The sequence below is a fragment of the Trifolium pratense genome, linkage group LG3 (genome assembly GCF_020283565.1).
Source record: "Trifolium pratense cultivar HEN17-A07 linkage group LG3, ARS_RC_1.1, whole genome shotgun sequence".
Taxonomy (NCBI): Eukaryota; Viridiplantae; Streptophyta; class Magnoliopsida; order Fabales; family Fabaceae; genus Trifolium; species Trifolium pratense.
The window spans coordinates 12,476,093-12,494,923 of record NC_060061.1 but is presented as its reverse complement, the minus strand read 5'-3'; the positions used below and the strand labels follow the sequence as shown (position 1 = coordinate 12,494,923).

The following is an 18,831-nucleotide window of genomic DNA, read 5'->3' as shown; positions in this document are numbered from 1 at the left end:
ATCCTCTGTTTCTCATTACTTTTCAGTTAAAAAGAATATGAAGCTTTAATCATTGGTGGAAGATATTTACTTTTATACAAAAAGATTCAAGAAATACAAGAAATGAGAGTTTGAAGCAAGGTTGTCAGAACCGGACCGGTCATCGAACCGGCGAGCTCACCGGTTCAAGGTTCAATTGGTCGGACCGGGTTCAATCGGGGTCGAACCGTTTTTAATTAAATATATATTTTAATTAATATATAAATAAATATATATGAATAATTGCTCAATATTTCATCATTTCACACATTAAAAAGATAAAATATCACAAGACAAAATAAAATAAAATTTATAATTCAAACCAAATGAAAAATAGATGAAAAACAAAAGTCTTTCCTATTCCTACGACGTCGTTGTTTTGTTTCAGATTTTTTTAAAAAAAAATAAAAATTAAAACGACGTCGTTTTGCCCTATTTTATTTTATTTTTAAAAAAAAACTGCAAAACCGCTTGAACCGCCCGACCGGTTCGCCGGTTCAACCCGATCCGACCCCGGTTCACGCGTTTTTTTGCCGGTCGATTTCCTATCCGTTTTATGCTCAAAACCGAACCGTTTTCATGACCGGTTCACGGTCCGACCGGTCCGACCGGCCGGTTCGGTCCGGTTTTGATAACCTTGGTTTGAAGTGCGTGTTTCTAAGGCTTTGTTTGGATTGGTGGTATGAGATGGAATGGAGTGGTATGTGGTGGTATGAAGTGAAGTTCCATTGTTTGGATTCTTTAAAAATGAATGGAATGGAGTGGTATGTGATGGTATGGATTCCATCTCATTCCATCATTTTCTCTTATTTTTCTTCCCCTCCAATTTGGGGTGTATGGGATGGAATACAAAATGTCCAAACAATGGAATACATTTTATGCTCCATTCCATCCCGCTCCGCTCCATTCCATCTTATTCCATTCCGCTCCATTCCGTTATGTACCATCAATCCAAACATAGCCTAAGGTTTTAAACTTTTTTGCATCTCCCGCATCCTTTAATCCATCTTGAACTATGAGATGCAATATGTAATAACTTGGGCCCCTCACCCGGCATTGTCATCTCACGATCTTCTCTATCTCTTTTTAGTAGAGTTTTTGTCTTTCGTGGGAATCGAACTACGTACCCTGGAGTTCAAGTAGATGTTCAATTCATTCTCACTACTCCATTATAATTTTTAACCATTAAACTGTGTCATAAAAGAAAATCATGTGCTAATACTTTTAATCCCTAACGCTAGGTTATTTGAATTAATCATCTAGCATGATTATATTAGGTCATGTATAGTCTTATTTATCTTAGCTGAAAGATTTTTTTTGATAAGTAGTTTAATGACTAAAAATTTATTTATTGGTGTGAATAAATTGAAGATTCCGAATTCAAACTCTTACTAGGCATAATAAATGCAATATTCCTATCATTTGAGTTGTCCTCGTGACAATCTATGTGGAGTTATTCTTGAAGTAAATTGTGTTGGGAAAAACCGGCATAGAGAAAATAAAAGAACGCAATCAACAACACAAGAATATAACGTGGAAACTCCAAATCGGAGAAAAAAACCACGGTCGTTGTCAAAACCGACAACCAGAGAATAAACACTATGTGAAAATTGTTACAACACATAGACTTCACTCTCAATCACCCCATGCTCCAATACACCCACACTCTCCAAAGTAAATATTTGAACTACATCTCAAATACTCTTAAACAAGAGCATAAGAGAAAAGCAAAAAGGCACAAATATAAACTTAAAGTGTTTACAAGTGTTACTGCTTAGTGCAATTATAAACAAAGAACTTAGATCAATTATATAGCTTTGATTCCTTCATTGTTTCACCATTCTAAGCGATGTGGGACTTCTTCAATATAATTTCTTTGACCTTTTTTTTTTCTTCATTAGCAATGTGAAACTTACATTGCAATCAATCCCAAATTGATCTCTCCACTAATTATATTTCTATTTTCCTTTCTTAATTAATCAATAGTTGGCTTGTCTTATAATATTTTCTTGCAAGTTGTTCTTTCAAATTTGCATAAAATTTAGTCCATAATTCAAGTAACGAAGATGAGTACATAATAATACTTCCAAACTTGAATTAGAAATTATTACTCTCTCTATTCCACAATATAAATAAAAATGAGTTAAAAAACTTGATGTATTTAATTCAAAATTTGAACTAACTACATTAATTTTGGTTGATCATCTTTTTCTTATATTTTAGAATAGAGAGAGCAAATATATAAAAGTTTGAACTTATAATCACATTATTAAAATTAACATGAGACCAATAATATGTAGACACGTTGGATGCATATAGTTTAGAATCTTAGATACTATTTCTCGGTTACATGCTCGTTTTCAATATTATCTATTTGGCGGCATTTACCCGTACTCTTTTTTTAATCGGTTCTTTTATCTGCGCTTTTAGTATTTGATAAGAAAAACATTATTCTAAGCTCTAACAAATAAACTTTGCCAAAAAAAGTTCTAACAATAAATATTGATTCAACTCATACTCTCACCTTTTTCGTATAAGTGTCCGGTTGTAATGATAACATCCAATTAAAAAAAAGTAGATTTTTGCGCTTCATCTTCCTATTATACCCACATCTAAATTCACCAATAAATTCCTATTTTTTTGCACCTAGCTAGTACTTATCTTATTTAAATCTTTTTTTTGATACATTTATCTTATTTAAATCTTCGATGAACCATTATTATATGTAACAAACTCTGTTTAAATCTGAAGAGCAACAAACTCTCCTATCGTAAAAAAAAATGAACAGATTGGTAAAAAATCATTCAATTTAAATCTTGCAATGTCTTAGTTTGAATTTTAGCTATAATGTAAGAATTTTGTTGGTAGATAACTAGATACGTAAGCATCCTTCGAACTTTAGAATTTTGTCTAAATCTGGTGAATTTCTCATCTCAACACAGCTTATCTATATTTTTAATTTATTAAAAAAACATGATGCAAATATAATAATACAAGTGAGAACCAATCTCAATTTTGTGCCGGTGTCTTTTTCTTTTTTATCTGGCTTGAACCTCATTCTTTTTGTTTTCTGGTTTTATAATACAATACTGCCACCACTGGCTTTGTCTTTAGTAAAAAAAAAAAAAAAAAAAAACCTTTTGAAGAATACTTTTTCCTGAGATAATTAATTTAAGGCGCAACCCAGAAAGATGGGACGATAAGATTAAATTGTTTGTGCAAGCAATACATGGAAAATGGAGACTACAGAGAGGCAAATTGTCCTTTCATGGACTATATAATAAACTTTAAGTGCCAATCTTTCATATACAATTATTATTTGAATTTCTTTCATAAATTTAATAGACTACACTATGCCTTTGAGTCAACAAAAAAGAAACTACACTTTGAATAGATATATAAAAAAAACTACAATACACTATTCTTTTAGGTAGTTTTTACGTAATACAACACACTTTCTTATTAAAATGAATTAGTTAAGGATCATGCTAACATGTGTCATAAGGACACATATTAATGATCTTAAAATGGAAACTTTGCACCGAAAAAACAAGATTTTGACTTTGTAAAAGTTGAATGCACAACTTTTGAGATTAATTTTTTATATGAAGTACCTTAAAATATGCCCTTAGGGCACATGTTAGCTTTTTCCATTAGTTAATCACCAAAAGAAGCATTGTTCTCCCAAAAAGAAAAGCATATTCTATATCTGTACTGGCTAGTGTAAAAGATATAATTTTTAATTAAAAATTAAGAAATTTTATTTTAGTAGTTATAAAAAATTCTAATATCTTTAACAAAAAAATCTGTATATGAAATAAAGTATTAATAAAAGAAATTAGTAGGTAATATTCCTTTTGCATGTTTGGGTGATTTTATTGGTGATAATATGGGAAAAGTTGATGCTTTTCAAATTCAATGATAGAGAGGATTAAAGTTATTAAACTATCTTCTTAGAAGTGTGGGAATTTATCCATGAAAGTTATTAAATATTGAGTTGAAAATGATGCGGTGTGCAGGGCAGAGTATGGATTTGGTATGGTGGAGTGTTAGAATACAAGAGAGAATGAATGTAACAAACTATGTTCATTGATTATGATAATGCAAACTTAATTAACTTGTACAATTGGTGAAGGTTATATTTATAGAACACTTCCAACTCTAATTACCTCCATGGCACATCAGCATGGGAGTAACTAAATATACCACAAAAGCATGAGTCTAACTAACTAACTACATTTCCTATACTTATACATATACTAATATGGAGAGAGATCATTTTAATATTGAGAGAGGAGTGGAAAAGTAGGATGAGGGGAGTTGATTTATTTATCATCTTTTGAAAGTGGTTGGAAATGGTTTTAGTACATTTACATTGTTGTGTTGGCATGAATCATGGGTTTGAGAGAAGAAATTAGAGAAATTGAGGATTATTTTTTGTGAGCAAAAGAAATAAGTGTTGTTTTAGTATTTCTCAATTTTTCTTATTTTTTCTCTCAAACTGGAATAGGATTCCATGCAGTAATTGCGTGGACGCAATAATCGATGAGAACCGTTCGATTTGATTGAATCGGTGAGATCTTAAACTGTGAGAAATTTTAGAAATTATGCTGCATAATTAGAACCATCAGATTATAGATTAACAACTGAAATCTAAAATAGCGACAAACCATGTCTTTTTATACCATAGGCGATCCGGATCCCTTTCAAACCCTTCACTTTATATTTTCCCTCAAGAACTTGAGTTTATATCTTTACATAAAGATAGACAAGAACATTTTAATTACAAATTTAGTTTCAAATTAAAACCAAACCATATGATCAAATTAAAGGCAATTCACACTAATTACTCATTCTTGTTTTTAAGCCCCTGCTCTGTTTTGGTGCTAGTTAATTGTATTTGAAGTCTTCACAAGGTTGAATGAAGCTGTTTGGAAGTGTTCCATTTGTGTAAAACATTGCCAAAGACATCATAGAATGCTATATTGAGTTCAGTTTCAATAACATGCACAGACATGAATCCTTGACCATCATAATAGAATTTCATTTCTTCTGGCTTCCACCAACTCACATCACCTCCCCATGACTTTGACCCTCCACCACTAGTCAAAAATTGAATTTCACTGAAATGAAACAGTTAAATTACATTAATTGAAGGGTTAAACTCAATGTTAACTATTGTAAATTCTACTTGATTAAATTAATTGTCAATTTAAGCCAACCTGTTAAGACTGCTTATGTGTTGTAGGCAGTGATCATGTCCATTCATGTAAAGATCAATGTTGTTTGCCTAAAATTAAATCATAAAAAAAAAAATTAATAATCAGAATTCAAAACATAATAAATATAAAAAAGAAAAATATTATGTGATCTTATATTGGGAGAATGCATTTTAATTACCTCAAGAATTGGAAGAAGATGATTTACAAGCTCTTCTGTATCACCATGATGACCAGCACTTCTAATTGTGTGGTGACCCACCACAATCTTCCACTTAGCATTTGATTGTTTTAAAGACATATCCAAATCCTATTGAAGATGCATATGTAACATGATTTATCAATTAATATAAGTATATAACATTAAAATGTACTAATGTTAATGAATTAACATGGTCTTTTTTTTTCATAATTTCTTTTTCCTTCTTTTTATTAACCGTCTGACTTTATGAGGAAGAGGTCCTAGTAATCTAAGTAAAGTCTTATCCATCAAAAATTGATCCCATCATAAATCAAATTCGAATTTTTCAAAACAATTCGTCTTAAAAGAACTCATTAATCACCTGAACTTAATTATTTAGTTTATGAATTATTTTTTGTCATAACGAGTGCAAAGACGAAATTCACACTCAATAAATAATGGTGAGAGAAGTGAAAAATTGTGGGTTCAAACTCGCGCACTCTAAATCCTTTTATATTTTAAAGCATGTTTACCGGACTATAGTAATATTTTATATCATGATAAGTGGTTTGAACCTTGAGGAGGTTGGAAATGTAATGATTTCTAGGCCTTATGCCTCTCCAATCATAAACATGGTCCTCCGGTTGTGTAAAATATTTGTCCACAAATGGAGTAGTATCTACAAAGAAAAACTCTACAAATTCTGAAACAGAATATGAATATGTTAGTATAATTGCATGAATGTCATGAATCAACCTCTATCTATAAAGTGAAATTAATGAGAAGAAAAAAAAAATGAAAATTATTTTCACCTGCATTGACAATATAGGATCTCGAGCAAAACCATCTATTGTCAAGATTTGAGAGAACAGGACTCAACTGTGCCTCAACATCTCCTCTATAGTCATGGTTGCCTAGAACTGCACAACCATAGTAAACTCACTTTCATTTTCAAATTTGCTAAAATTCGAATTTACAACGATATCAACTCGAAATTGATATTTAAACTCCTGGAAACTTTATTTTTAAGACTCTGTATCCGGTCGAAGGACCGCTAATTCGAGAGACATCAATCTCACCATCTATATGGACGGATCCAACACAAATTGTAACAACCCTAGCTGCCAAAACTCACTCATTTTTTGACTAGTGAATTGAAACTCTTACCATTGTACCATTGCTTCTGCAAGCTTGGAGCAGTGTAGATTTTGGTGAATGAATGGTGAAAGGATGAGTCATCTATGCCTTTCAAGCCATTGTCATAAAAGTTGTCACCGGTTGAAATTACAAAATCAATGTCCAATTGTTCACCAACAACACCCATCTAGTATAGTAAAACAAAATTCATTTAGTTTGAAGATTGAATTAATTAGAACCAAGACAAAAAATAGACACATGGGAAACTCAACATTATTATTTGAAGAGGTATGGGCTTTAGATTCTTCATCATATATCATATTACAAACATTTTAGTCTATGTACCAAATGATGAAGAATTATTTTTATTATTTTTTTTTAAGAAAATGATGAAGAATTATTTTAGTTACACATAAATTACAATTTTAATTTTTCAAGGAGACTAAATAAGTAAAAAAAAATAAAAAATCATCATTCTTTTTGTTTAAAGAATGTCTTATTATCTATTTCTTTGTGCCATTGAACAACCATAAAAAAAATTGTCAAGCTAGATTCACAACGGAATAAACACTATGGATTGTAAAAAATAATTTCAAAAATTTAATTTCCATCATAATTAATTGATATCCTTATAAAAACACAATTACTCTTCTTTTTTTTTACTATAAAACACAATTACTCTTAAATAACAAAAAATACTACAATAATTTTTCAAGAAATACTACAACATCTTAGTTGTTAAATATTTCAACCATTTGTATTTTTTTTATCCGCAATTTATAGAATTCTTTAATTTGATGTTCAAAAATATATGTGTAGATCCACATTTTTTTTAGTGTTTACTATTATATAGTACAAAGTTTCCACCAGTGTTACTTGATCAAAAATACTACTTGACAATGTTTATGAATTTACTCTATTACTTGCTCTCTAATTGAGTGACACTCATGTAAATCTCACCACTATAGAATATATTAAGAAAATATGGCTCACGTGGGAGGTTGATCTTTATCTAAGAAATATTATAGAATTTATATATTCAAATTTTTTATGTTCATGAGATCCTTCCATTGTAGTAGAGGCCGGTTAAGATATATGACTACGGGGGCGAACGGGGAGTGGATGACTATCACTCTTCGTCAGACCATTCCTCCCTTCTCCTTTAAAATCTCTAAAATCTATATCATTTTTCATATTTAGATAAATTACATTGAATAATATAAAATACTAAAAGTAATCTATATCATTTTTCATGTAAATAATTAATAAATAACAAAATATTAAAAATTTAATAATCGATATTTTTCAATGAAATTTAACCCGTGCATTGCACGGGTCAGTTATACTAGTATAATTAATGTATTTAGTCTGATTAGATACATTATACATTAAACCTAACATTGTAAGTTTTTCGTATATTTTGTCAGGAGAGGAGTATGATTTTATGCTAGATCCAACTGTTGTTGGTAGATTTTGTATTCTTTTTTTAAAAAAATAAAAATAATAATAGAAGAACAAAATGCAATAAAGTGTTTATCAAAAAAAGAATGCTTAAATATATTTTTAGTCTCTATTCGTAAATTTTTTGAGATTTTAGTCCTGTTATTTTAAAAATTAGACTTTTTCAGTCCACTTATTTCATTTTTTCAAGAAATTGATCCCCACTCTATTTTTAGTTATTTTGTTGATGTGTCATAGTTATTAATGATGTGGCATTGCACATGTGGCCCATAATATATACATGTCAATAATTTTTTCCTTTATTTATTTATTTATTTATTTATTATTTTCTATTTAAAAACATTAAAATAGTTAAAAATTATTATTATTATTGTTTTTATAATTCAAAAATCACCCGCTCTTCTCCTTAACTTAAAATAGAGCACTAAACAACTGATCCACAAATCTTAACTCAATTGACAGAAATGTCGAAATTGCTAGTGTCGAACGTTAGGACCGGGGTTCGAACCCCGATCACTCCACTTTATGTGTGTGTGAGTTTTCAATGACTTTATCATTGGTTTATCAAACAAAACAAAAACAAAAAAGAGAGCACTAAACAACTGATTTTTAAAATTTAAAATAACGGGACTAAACTTTAAATGTTATTAAAATAAGGAGGAGATTAAAAGTATATTAAAGCCGTAACTAAAAAAGTGTATTTAAGCCAAAAGATAAAGTGTAATATCTCCGTGAGCTTAGCTCAATTGTTAAGAACATCACATTATATATATATATATATATAAGTCGGGATTCAAATGTCACGCACTCGACTTATTCATCACATTAATGTGTAAGAATTTTATCGTTATATATATTTATCATTTTTGTTATAAATAATTGTTTTTTTAATAAAGAAGAAAAAGTTAGATTACACTCTTAATAATTTGGACGCACTTATCCAATAATCGATAAAAATAAATCATTCATAAATATATAAATATATTTCATATAATATATACAACTAATTTTTAATCAATTTTTATTTCATATGCTATGTATAGTTGTTAATTGCTAAATAGTAAATAGTCTCAAATTATCTCGAAGTAGTGTAAATAAAACATAAAACCATTCCTTCCTCATCCAATTTAAATACATGATTGATGACCTGACTTAGATGTTTCGGTCCAAGTAAGAACTGAACTAGCGTGGACCACATCATTATTGGTACACTTTTTTTTATTCCTTGACAGATCACTGATTGCTTCATTTTTTTATTTATTTTTTAATGTTTTTAAGCATCCTGTTATCAAGGAAAAGTGGTTCTATACTCAATTTGAGTGCAGCTTTGCTCCTTTTCTTGAAGTTCCTTTTATTCCTTTTCACTACGCAGATCATTGACATGTGGCAAAAATATATCAAATGGTTGAGATCAAAAGATAGCAAGAATCAAAACTACAGAAAAGCAAAACTACAAGAATTGGGAACTGAGCAAAAAACACGCTCTATCTTCTTCTTTCTCCTCGACGCCTCTCCACTTTCTCTCGATGCACCGGCCGCCGTCGTGGCGTATCTCCGTCGCAGATTCTCGTCGTCATCGCCGCTGTGTCTCGCCTCATCTACAAATTGCGCGAGAAAAAATCAATCTCTGAAAATCGTATTGCTCTCTCTCACCTTCGTCTCTCTTCATCTCGCGCCCCTCTTTTTCAATTGTAGGACTCAACATATGGTAGATGTAATCAATTGTTGAAGGATGCAGAATAAAAAATCTGGTCATGGAATTTAACATTAGTGAATTGATAAATCCAACTCCATTCTCCCAAACAATTTGTAAAAAACTTATTAATCACTTGAATTTAATATTTTTATTGATTGCGTGCTACCTTTCCCTCTATTAAAAAGTTTAATCTAAGCATTATCATATATATTCTCATCCAAACAATCTTATTTTAAATCATAGTCATCTCTTCGAAATATATCAAAGTCACTAAATCTCAATGTTAGACAATTTATTTCTTTAGCACAACTGGTAAAATATCATGATTATTGGCAATTTGGTATTATTTTTTTGGTTCTTTATTATTATAAATTTGTGGATTAAATGTGTACGTGATCAAGTTTTTTTTAAGAATCAAAATAAATAAACAAATAAGTGGCGTATTATAAGAAGAGAGTAGAATATTCAATGCTTCATTATATTTGCTACTATTATTTATATTGAAAATTTTTTTGTCAAGATTTCTGTTGAAGTTTATAGTTTCCTATATAAAGAAAATGTTGTGGCCATAATAATTATTATAATTTTAGTTAAAATTCAGTATATATAATTAATATTAAGCTCAACAAATTAATCTATAACCCATATATACATTACCTGAAATGCAACTTGAGATTGGTTGTAAGCTCCATTTCTTCCCCAATCTCCAATGACCAAGAAGCTTAGAGACCCATCTTGTTTAGGTGCATGATCAAATGACTGAAGAACTGCTGAAGAATAAACCAAACATTGAGTTATGATCAATACAACTAGAAGGCGCATGGTGATGTTGGAGAGTAGAATATATAAATGGAGAAAGAAAATTTGTGGTGGATTTTGAGAGAACAATATTTAGTGACCTTTTATATATAAATAAATGACTTCAAGAGGAATAAGATAATTGATTATAGGCCATTCAAAAAAAAAAAGGAAAAAAAAGAAAGAAAAGATGATGAATGATTGTAGGAACATGGAGTTGGAGATATAGGACCAACCATATTCATTATCCATGTGTATGTGTACAACTGGACAAGAAAAAGAAAAACATGATGCATGGGGTCCATATGCTATATGTTTTTTCAAAAAGAGTTCAATTTTCAATCTTAAATAAAGAAAATAAATCACCAAATCATGGTAGCATAAATTATTATGAAAATGAAAATCATGTTTTTTTTTATTACCACGGTATTCGGCTCACTTGATCGTATAATTTGGTTCGAAGTCAGTTCTAACATATAATAGTTATAGTCCCCTCCCAATTACAGTTGAGAAAATTGAATCGTGATCCTTCCTAGCAAATTCAGCGTCAATCACAACTGGACCAACTACCCATTAGTAAATCATGCATGATTATTATATATTAAATCATTTTGAAATAAAGATTTTATTAAGTCACTAGGTTTGTTCTAGTAGAAAAATTTGAGTAGTAATAATGAGGTCCTAGGTTCGATCCACGTTGTCAATATTGTAACAAAAAAAATTATTAACTATTACGAAATACAACTCATGGCATATTTATAAAATCTAAAACCAGATTATTTGATATTTTTGTTTAAATAATGTAGTGAGTTTGTAAAAATAAAAAAATTTGAAGAAAAAAAAATTGCTATTTAAAGTGCGAATTCATCGCACTTTAACTAGCGAACCTTATAAAAATAGATTTTTCTTTTGTCCTTTCACCCCATAAAAATGTTTTGAATGAAACACCGTTCGCAAGTTAAAATATGAATCTTTCCTTCACCTCCATGAAAATTGTAACATCCCAAATTTTTAGGACATTAATAAACAACGTTTTGATTAAAAAATAAACGTGAGTCTGTCTTTTTTATAACAAAAATAACTTTATAAAAAGAACCCATTTGTTTTTGAAACGTAAATAATAATAATTCTTTTAATAAATTTTTTAAAATAAAAAATTACAGTCCTTACAACAAGAAATCAAAGTGGAAAATTAAATATAAAATTTCTTAAGCCTAAAACTCCAAGACTTTAACTACCCAGATACACACAACCTAGCTAGTCTTAAGTATTAACTTTGATGCTTGTGAGGATCCTCTCGACAAGCCTAACACCAATATCCACGAATCTCTGAGTTTCAATCTACACTTCACCGCACTTTTTACAATCTCGTCTACTGAATTATTAATATGGCCAAAGATGAAAGGGTAATCTCCAACTAACAAACTTGGTACAAATAGGCATGCATATTAACATTTATAATTGTAAAACAAAAAAATATAAATAAACCATGCATTCAGTTTAGCAGTTATCAATACGTAGGTAGGACCATATAATACGACTAATTAGTAACTCCTCAAGTCCTAGTTGTTAGTTTATGACAACTAATGCAACCTACATGATTGGGATAACAACTCTCCGCAAAGCAAATTATCTCATCATTGGATAGTGTTCCACCGTTGGACATAATACCTCATTGTTGGGTATTATAATGTTCAGTGCTCTCTGTTGGTCATTATTTCAAACCACAGTGGCATCAATGCATGAATGAACGCACTCCTCTCTATCAACCACGTTAGGGATTCCCCGTATTGAGTATCCAATTTATTTGAAATCTCTCTAAATCCACCGGACTGAGCAATGAGATCAACACATTTGGTAACCATTGAAACCAATCGTAAATACAACCTAATTTACTTAAAATATTACCCATAAGCATAAACAAATAGAAAGTCGTCCGGTAAACTCATAACAACCATACCAACAACAATAACAACAATAATACATATCCCAAGAAGGAAATCAATGCAGTGGTTATCGATTGTTAGTTGATTCAATGGTTATTGATGCTGAACTTGGTAGAGAGGACCACAGTTCGATCCCCACAACTGCGATCGGGAGGGACCGAAACCACTTGATGTCAAAACTGACTCCTGGACCATATTAAACAGATTAGACGGTCCAATAAATCGAATACAGAAGAAGAAGAAAAAAAAACAATTACTCCCTCCGTACCACAATATATGTCGTTTTGGCACTTTTACACATATTAAGAAAGATAATTAATATTGTATGGAAAAGAGAGATTATGAGTTGATTTACAAAATTGTCCTTCATTTATGGTATGGAAAAAATAAATTGAAGAATTGAAAGAAGAGAAAGTAATAAATAGTTAAGGGTATAATAGAAAAAATAGTATTAAATGCTTCATTAGTAATATAAAAGACAGATATTGTGGTACAATTCTTTTCTCCAAAATGGTACTGAGGGAGTATTTGGTTAGATGAGACAGCATTACTATTTTGTTGGGTAACCGAAGTTAGCACCTCTATCCTTATCTGTTTAGTGTCACTTACAAAAGCACCCATGCCTTACTCAGTGCAATCACACGCCATTTCACACTACCACCTTATCACAACTACGCCATTTTCATATCGGTAATGTCTCACTCAACTCTCTCTTTCTATCAACTTCTTCTCTTCTTCCGGTGTGTGATGATTCAATCATTGTTTGTCCCCTTTTTATTCTGACCCTAATTTTCTGCAATTTCTAATTTTTGATTCCTCTTAATATGATTATTATGTTCTTGATATTGTAATCATTGCAGTTCTTATTAAATTGGTGTGCTAGATTGTTTGTGTTTGTGTCTGAATTTAGGATCATAAAATTCCTAATGTTTATTTTCATATCCACCAAGTGTTTGATGAAATGCATGTATTGGTTGATTGAATATTGAAGTTGAAATAGGATAATTTGATTTGCTAAGTGAAATGACTAGCTATTATTTTGTTTTTCCTTTTGGGTGTTATTTTCAGAAGAGATTGGTAGGGATGACAGTATGAGACTATAGATGTTATTTAAGTGATTTGATTTACTATGCAATCTGAATGCATTTGATAACATTTCTTTGTTTTTTATTTTTATTTTTTCTTATGTGAGTTTTTTTTTTTTTTTTTGCTTTCACCACCAGTTGAATCTGGTTCGGGGGGGTCAGTTCTGGAATCAAGTATTTTTTCTTAAAGTTAAAGATGGCTCCTTTTACAATTTCAACATTGCCCTCTTTACGCATCGGCCATTTCAGAAAGCCTCCTAATTGTATCCTTCCAATTCACTGCTCCACGGCTGCTCCTTCTCCTTCATCAGTTTCCATTCGATCAAAAGCTGTTCACTTTGATTTGAAGACATATTGGACTTCCCTGATGGTCCAGATCAATGAGAAGCTCGATGAAGCTATTCCGGTTCAGTTCCCTCAACAGATATATGAGGGTATGAGGTATTCTGCCCTTGCCAAAGGTGCCAAGCGATCCCCCCCTGTTATGTGTATATCTGCTTGTGAACTCTTTGGGGGCAGCCGCCTTGCTGCCTTTCCCACTGCCTGTGCTCTTGAAATGGTAAGCTTCTTTCTAAACTCTGCCAGTGCCATTTCATTTTGATTATATTGTATTTTTGTTTAGTTTCTTTGTTTTGTTAAGACACTCGAGAGAGATTGGTCTATCATTGCCACAATATTTTTATGTTGTTGAGCTGCTAGAGTTTTACTTTTATCTATCGAATATATCTGTTCCTAATTGCCTACCATGCAAGGGATGAACATTCGTTTTCTTTGGACTTCTTTTCTTGTTCCACTTTCGATTTATTAGAATAATAACATCAGTTGCATTGCATGTTTAGTTGCAGTGATGCTGTGTTGCTCATTTATGTAACTGTTTAGTTGCAGTGATGCTGTGTTGCTCATTTATGTAACTGTTTTGAATTCTATCTTTAGCTGAATGTATCTGCTTTAAATAGTACTTAAATTGGCCTTTCAGTGATCTGTAACTGTTATGAATGATTATAACAATACCTTAATTGTTTATCTGTATGTGTTAAAGTTTTCCTTAATGGACACAATAAGATTTATGAAGTGTTTATATCATTATATGCACTTCACATCAATAAATAAATAATGATGATGAACTGTACCAATTCTGGAACTTATGTTTTAGTTGCAAGCAGGTTCATGCCGCTTCATTGATACATGATGATCTTCCCTGTATGGACGACTCATTGTCCCGTCGTGGCCAGCCTTCAAATCACGCCGTCTATGGTGTTGACATGGCAATCCTGGCGGGAGATGCACTCTTTCCCCTTGGATTTCAACACATTGTTTCACATACTCCCTCTGACCTTGTACCTGAGTCCCGTCTACTTCGTGTGATTGCTGAAATAGCCCGCTGTGTGGGCTCCACTGGAATGGCAGCAGGGCAATTCTTGGACCTTGAAGGGGGCCCAAATGCAGTTGGATTGATACAAGATAAAAAGTTTGGTGAAATGGCGGAGTGTTCTGCAGTGTGTGGAGGATTGTTGGCCGGTGCCGAAGATGATGAGATAGAGAGACTAAGAAGGTATGGTAGAGCTGTTGGAGTATTGTATGCGATTGTAGATGATATTTTGGACGCGAGATTGAAACCTGAGGGAGATAACGAAAGGAAAAACAGAGGGAAGAGTTACGTAGGAGTTTATGGGATTGAAAAGGCAGCTGAGGTGGCTGAAGAACTTAGAGCAAAGGCTTTGGAGGAGTTGGATGGATTTGAGAAGTATGGCGATCAAGTGTTGCCTCTCTACAGTTTTGTGAATTATGCTATTGATAGAAGTTTCAATGTTGATGAGGCCAGTGGATGAAGGGTTATAAAAATTTAACAACTTATAATTCTTTGATTGATTTGAGTTCTTAAGAATCGATTATTGCAGTTTAGAAATTTAGAGCCTATACAAAATATTATTGGTCAATTAAGAGAGTAAAGTCTGAACTGTTTTAGACCGTGGAAATCAATCAATCTAAAGGGGTCCAATTCTGCAAGTGTTAGAGGAGGACTTGTCCCATCTTCTGTGCTCTTTTACTAGAAGAGAATTAGTTGTGGAAATCAGAGTTCAAATGTATCTATAAAATATACCGTAATATTTATAGATTTGTAGGTGTAATCAATGGTAATAGTAATAATTGGTAAAGTCTTGCAACATTTAGGCTTTTTTATCCCCTCTTTGAAACAGCTTCAATTAGTAATACTTCAAATTTGGAAATGATACCGAAAATGAATTGGTCCAAGCAATATGGGTTTTTGTCCTCTTAAACATGTGGTGAGGATTTTGATTTATGACTCATGCGTATGAAGAAAATTCGGTTATAGGAAAAAACTTATCTTGTGTGTCTCACAGGTTTTTCGATGGACATTAGTTATCGCTAACGGTAGTATAAATTTCGTAACAATATCATGATTAAAAAAAAATGGAAATGTTGGAAAATGACACAAATAATGACAATCACATAAGCTACATGCAACTTAGTATCATGTCACGACCGATGAACATAAATTAAGATCATGAATAAGAACAATGAATACAATAAAAATGGTTTTTGATATCTATCTCTTAAAGATGATGATGTATGTCTTACATTGATTTGAAGTTCATGAATATGCCCGTGTTTAGTGGAGTTGGATTTGATGCTACATAACCATGCTGTAACATATCTGACCGTCCGATCATAAATCGGCAGTTCAGATTGTTTTAATGAATAAATCTGTATATAAAATATGTGTCGTCTGATCATAAATAAATGGTCCAGTTTTGTTACTGCGTTAAACTGCGTGAGAATAAAACTGCAGCAAATTTGGGTCTATGTTTAGTACTCCCTTTGTCCCATAATGAGTGAGTCGGTTGACTGCTTCACGCATGTCAATGCATAAATTTGACGATTAATATTTTTAATTGTATAATAGTAAAAAATATAAAAATATGATATTTTGAAAATATTCATCGAGATGAATCCAACATCTTATATGCTAATATTTGTTTTTATTTATTTGTATAAAAATATGGTCAAAATAAGATATGTGAATAGTATATATAGTCAAAATGACTCACTCATTTTGGGACGGAGGGAGTATGTGCAGAGGCGTCTCGCACACATGTGTGAGGTGTGCGATGGCATCGGGCCTCAAAATTTTGAGGGTCTCAACTCAAAATTTTGAGGTCCTATAATATTACTTATATATTATTTATACCTATAAAATATCAAATGTATATTAATAGATTAATTTTTAGGCCCTAAAATAATAGTTATATATTATTAATGTTCATAAAATATCACATGTATCAATAGATTGGTTATCTATAATCGTAAATATAGTTCTAGTCCATTTTAATCTTTGCATACAATTTGATCTTAGATTAGGATGTTCCTTTTTGACGTTATATACAAAGATAATTATTTTGTATTTCTTGTTCCATTTAATTTAATGCAATTGATTTAATATTTGATAATTTATATGTTTATAAGATTGATTTTTTTTATATTATATGTAATTTAAATCAACAATTTTTTTAAAAATTATATTTTTTTTATTAAGAGGTCATTTTTATATTTTGCACAGAGTCTCCTAAAACTCGGAGACGCCCCTGAGTATGTGGATAGAATTTTCGTAAAAATTTACCAAAATTTTAAAGGGATTGACCTTTTTAAAAAGGGACTTATTATTAGGTTGGCCCTTTATTTTTAAAGACAAAACTCGTGTTTTCTCAAAAGTCTATTTAGTTTAAAAATTAGGAGAGTTTTTTTTTTTGGCATCCCATGTACCTTTTGCATGTTCTTCTAGTTTCTTATTTTATTCTTCCACTACTTAAGTAGAGGGTGTTATAAAAATAAAAAATTTGAGGGAAAAACACCTCTAACATGACATTTCGAAGATTTTACACGTCCGCTACTTAAGTAGCGGAAGAGATATTTCGACAATTTCAAGGTGCACACAAAACAAAACTCAGGATTGTCAAAAATTAGAAGCCATTACAAAAGCCTTTTAAGCCCAAAAAGAAATATTTTAATAAAACATTATGATATTTTGTTGATGTTATTATGATAAATAAAAAATTATTTATGTTAAAATTATAACTAATTTATTCTTTTAAAAATTTAGGCATATCGACTATTTAAAAGATTAGAGTTTATAAATTTATGAGTATGACCTAGATAAGGGTCTTATTCAAAATTTAATTAAAAAATATTTTTATGTCACGTCATACATACTTTATAATTAAAAATGGCTTTATATCAAATAAACAAAACAATCTTAGTTAAGTTCAACCTAACTTTGTCTATATGGACTCTTATGTTATGTATCATGCACTTCTTTTCTTTTTGGACAAGTTATGTTATGCATCATGCACTTGAATAATAGTAGTTGTTTATTTTTATACTTTATAATTTGTCCTCTTTGGATACTACTTATTAGTTTTTGAAAGATGAAGTCCCCGTGAGCTTAACTCAGTTGGTAGGGACATCGCACTATATGTGCAGGAGCTCGGGTTCGAACCCGGGATACTTCACTTATTTACCTTTAAGGTGAATTTTCTAGCCACCAGGCTACTTGACTCAAAAAAAAAAATGAAAGATGACACATTGACATACCTTCTAAGTTCTAAAAGCTTGCTATAGATAAGAAGACTTATATTTTTAAAAATTAAAATAATTGTGACATATTTAAGTAAAGCCTTTGAAACCATATTGCAACATCTCCAATGTTCATCTTTTAAGTAATTGAATTTTATGGATTCGTGCATCCAGCTTCTTCTTGACGAAATGAGAAACACTTTTATAAACACAACTACAAACTATTTCAATTTAGGCACACACACATAACCTAAATCAAATTTAAAAATAAAAGAATTAATTGATATTGATTGATGTGACTAAAGTATTTATAATTTAATTATTACATTGATGTGAGTGTGCCTAATGCCTATATATAAAAAATTTGGAGTTGTGCCCATAGTAGAATTGCTAAGTAAAGGAATTTGATTATTATATAATCTATCAATAAGATTATTTCTGAATTTTCAAATAGACTTTTTTTTATATAATTGAATTTTCGAATAGAATCTTTATAGATAGTGTTATTTTGTTGTTTGGAAGAGAACACTATTATTATGAGTACAATAGGAAACTTTACTTCCACGTGATTTATATATTTTTATAAGAAAATTTTCTTATGAGTACAAGGAATGATCATTTCAATATTTTTATATTCACATGTGATTTTTTTTTATTGAATTTATCTCCACCTTTGTAAATATGAAATTTTTTCATT

At 30.8% G+C, this 18,831-nt stretch overlaps 2 protein-coding genes across 4 annotated transcripts; one reads left to right on the top strand and one right to left on the bottom strand.

Annotated features, from left to right (window-relative positions):
• Window positions 1–4,694: 4,694 nt before the first annotated feature.
• Window positions 4,695–10,716, bottom strand: LOC123916958 (purple acid phosphatase 3-like). The gene is made up of 7 exons (XM_045968549.1): window positions 10,370–10,716; window positions 6,586–6,742; window positions 6,231–6,338; window positions 5,994–6,121; window positions 5,419–5,547; window positions 5,241–5,308; window positions 4,695–5,141 (listed from the first exon to the last, which is right to left on the bottom strand). Exons 1-7 carry the CDS (start codon window positions 10,532–10,534, stop codon window positions 4,928–4,930), a joined length of 969 nt encoding a protein of 322 aa, XP_045824505.1. The 5' UTR covers window positions 10,535–10,716; the 3' UTR covers window positions 4,695–4,927.
• A 2,265-nt stretch (window positions 10,717–12,981) lies between these two features.
• LOC123918986 (heterodimeric geranylgeranyl pyrophosphate synthase small subunit, chloroplastic) lies at window positions 12,982–15,706 on the top strand. Of its 3 annotated transcripts, none has more exons than XM_045971199.1 (3): window positions 12,982–13,146; window positions 13,704–14,100; window positions 14,705–15,706. In XM_045971199.1, exons 1-3 carry the CDS (start codon window positions 13,076–13,078, stop codon window positions 15,368–15,370), a joined length of 1,134 nt encoding a protein of 377 aa, XP_045827155.1. In that variant the 5' UTR covers window positions 12,982–13,075; the 3' UTR covers window positions 15,371–15,706. The 3 variants fall into 3 exon arrangements, with proteins under 3 accessions (XP_045827155.1, XP_045827156.1, XP_045827157.1); XM_045971200.1 differs by having other exon boundaries at window positions 12,990–13,146; window positions 13,680–14,100; XM_045971201.1 differs by having other exon boundaries at window positions 12,993–13,146; window positions 13,730–14,100.
• Window positions 15,707–18,831: the final 3,125 nt, after the last annotated feature.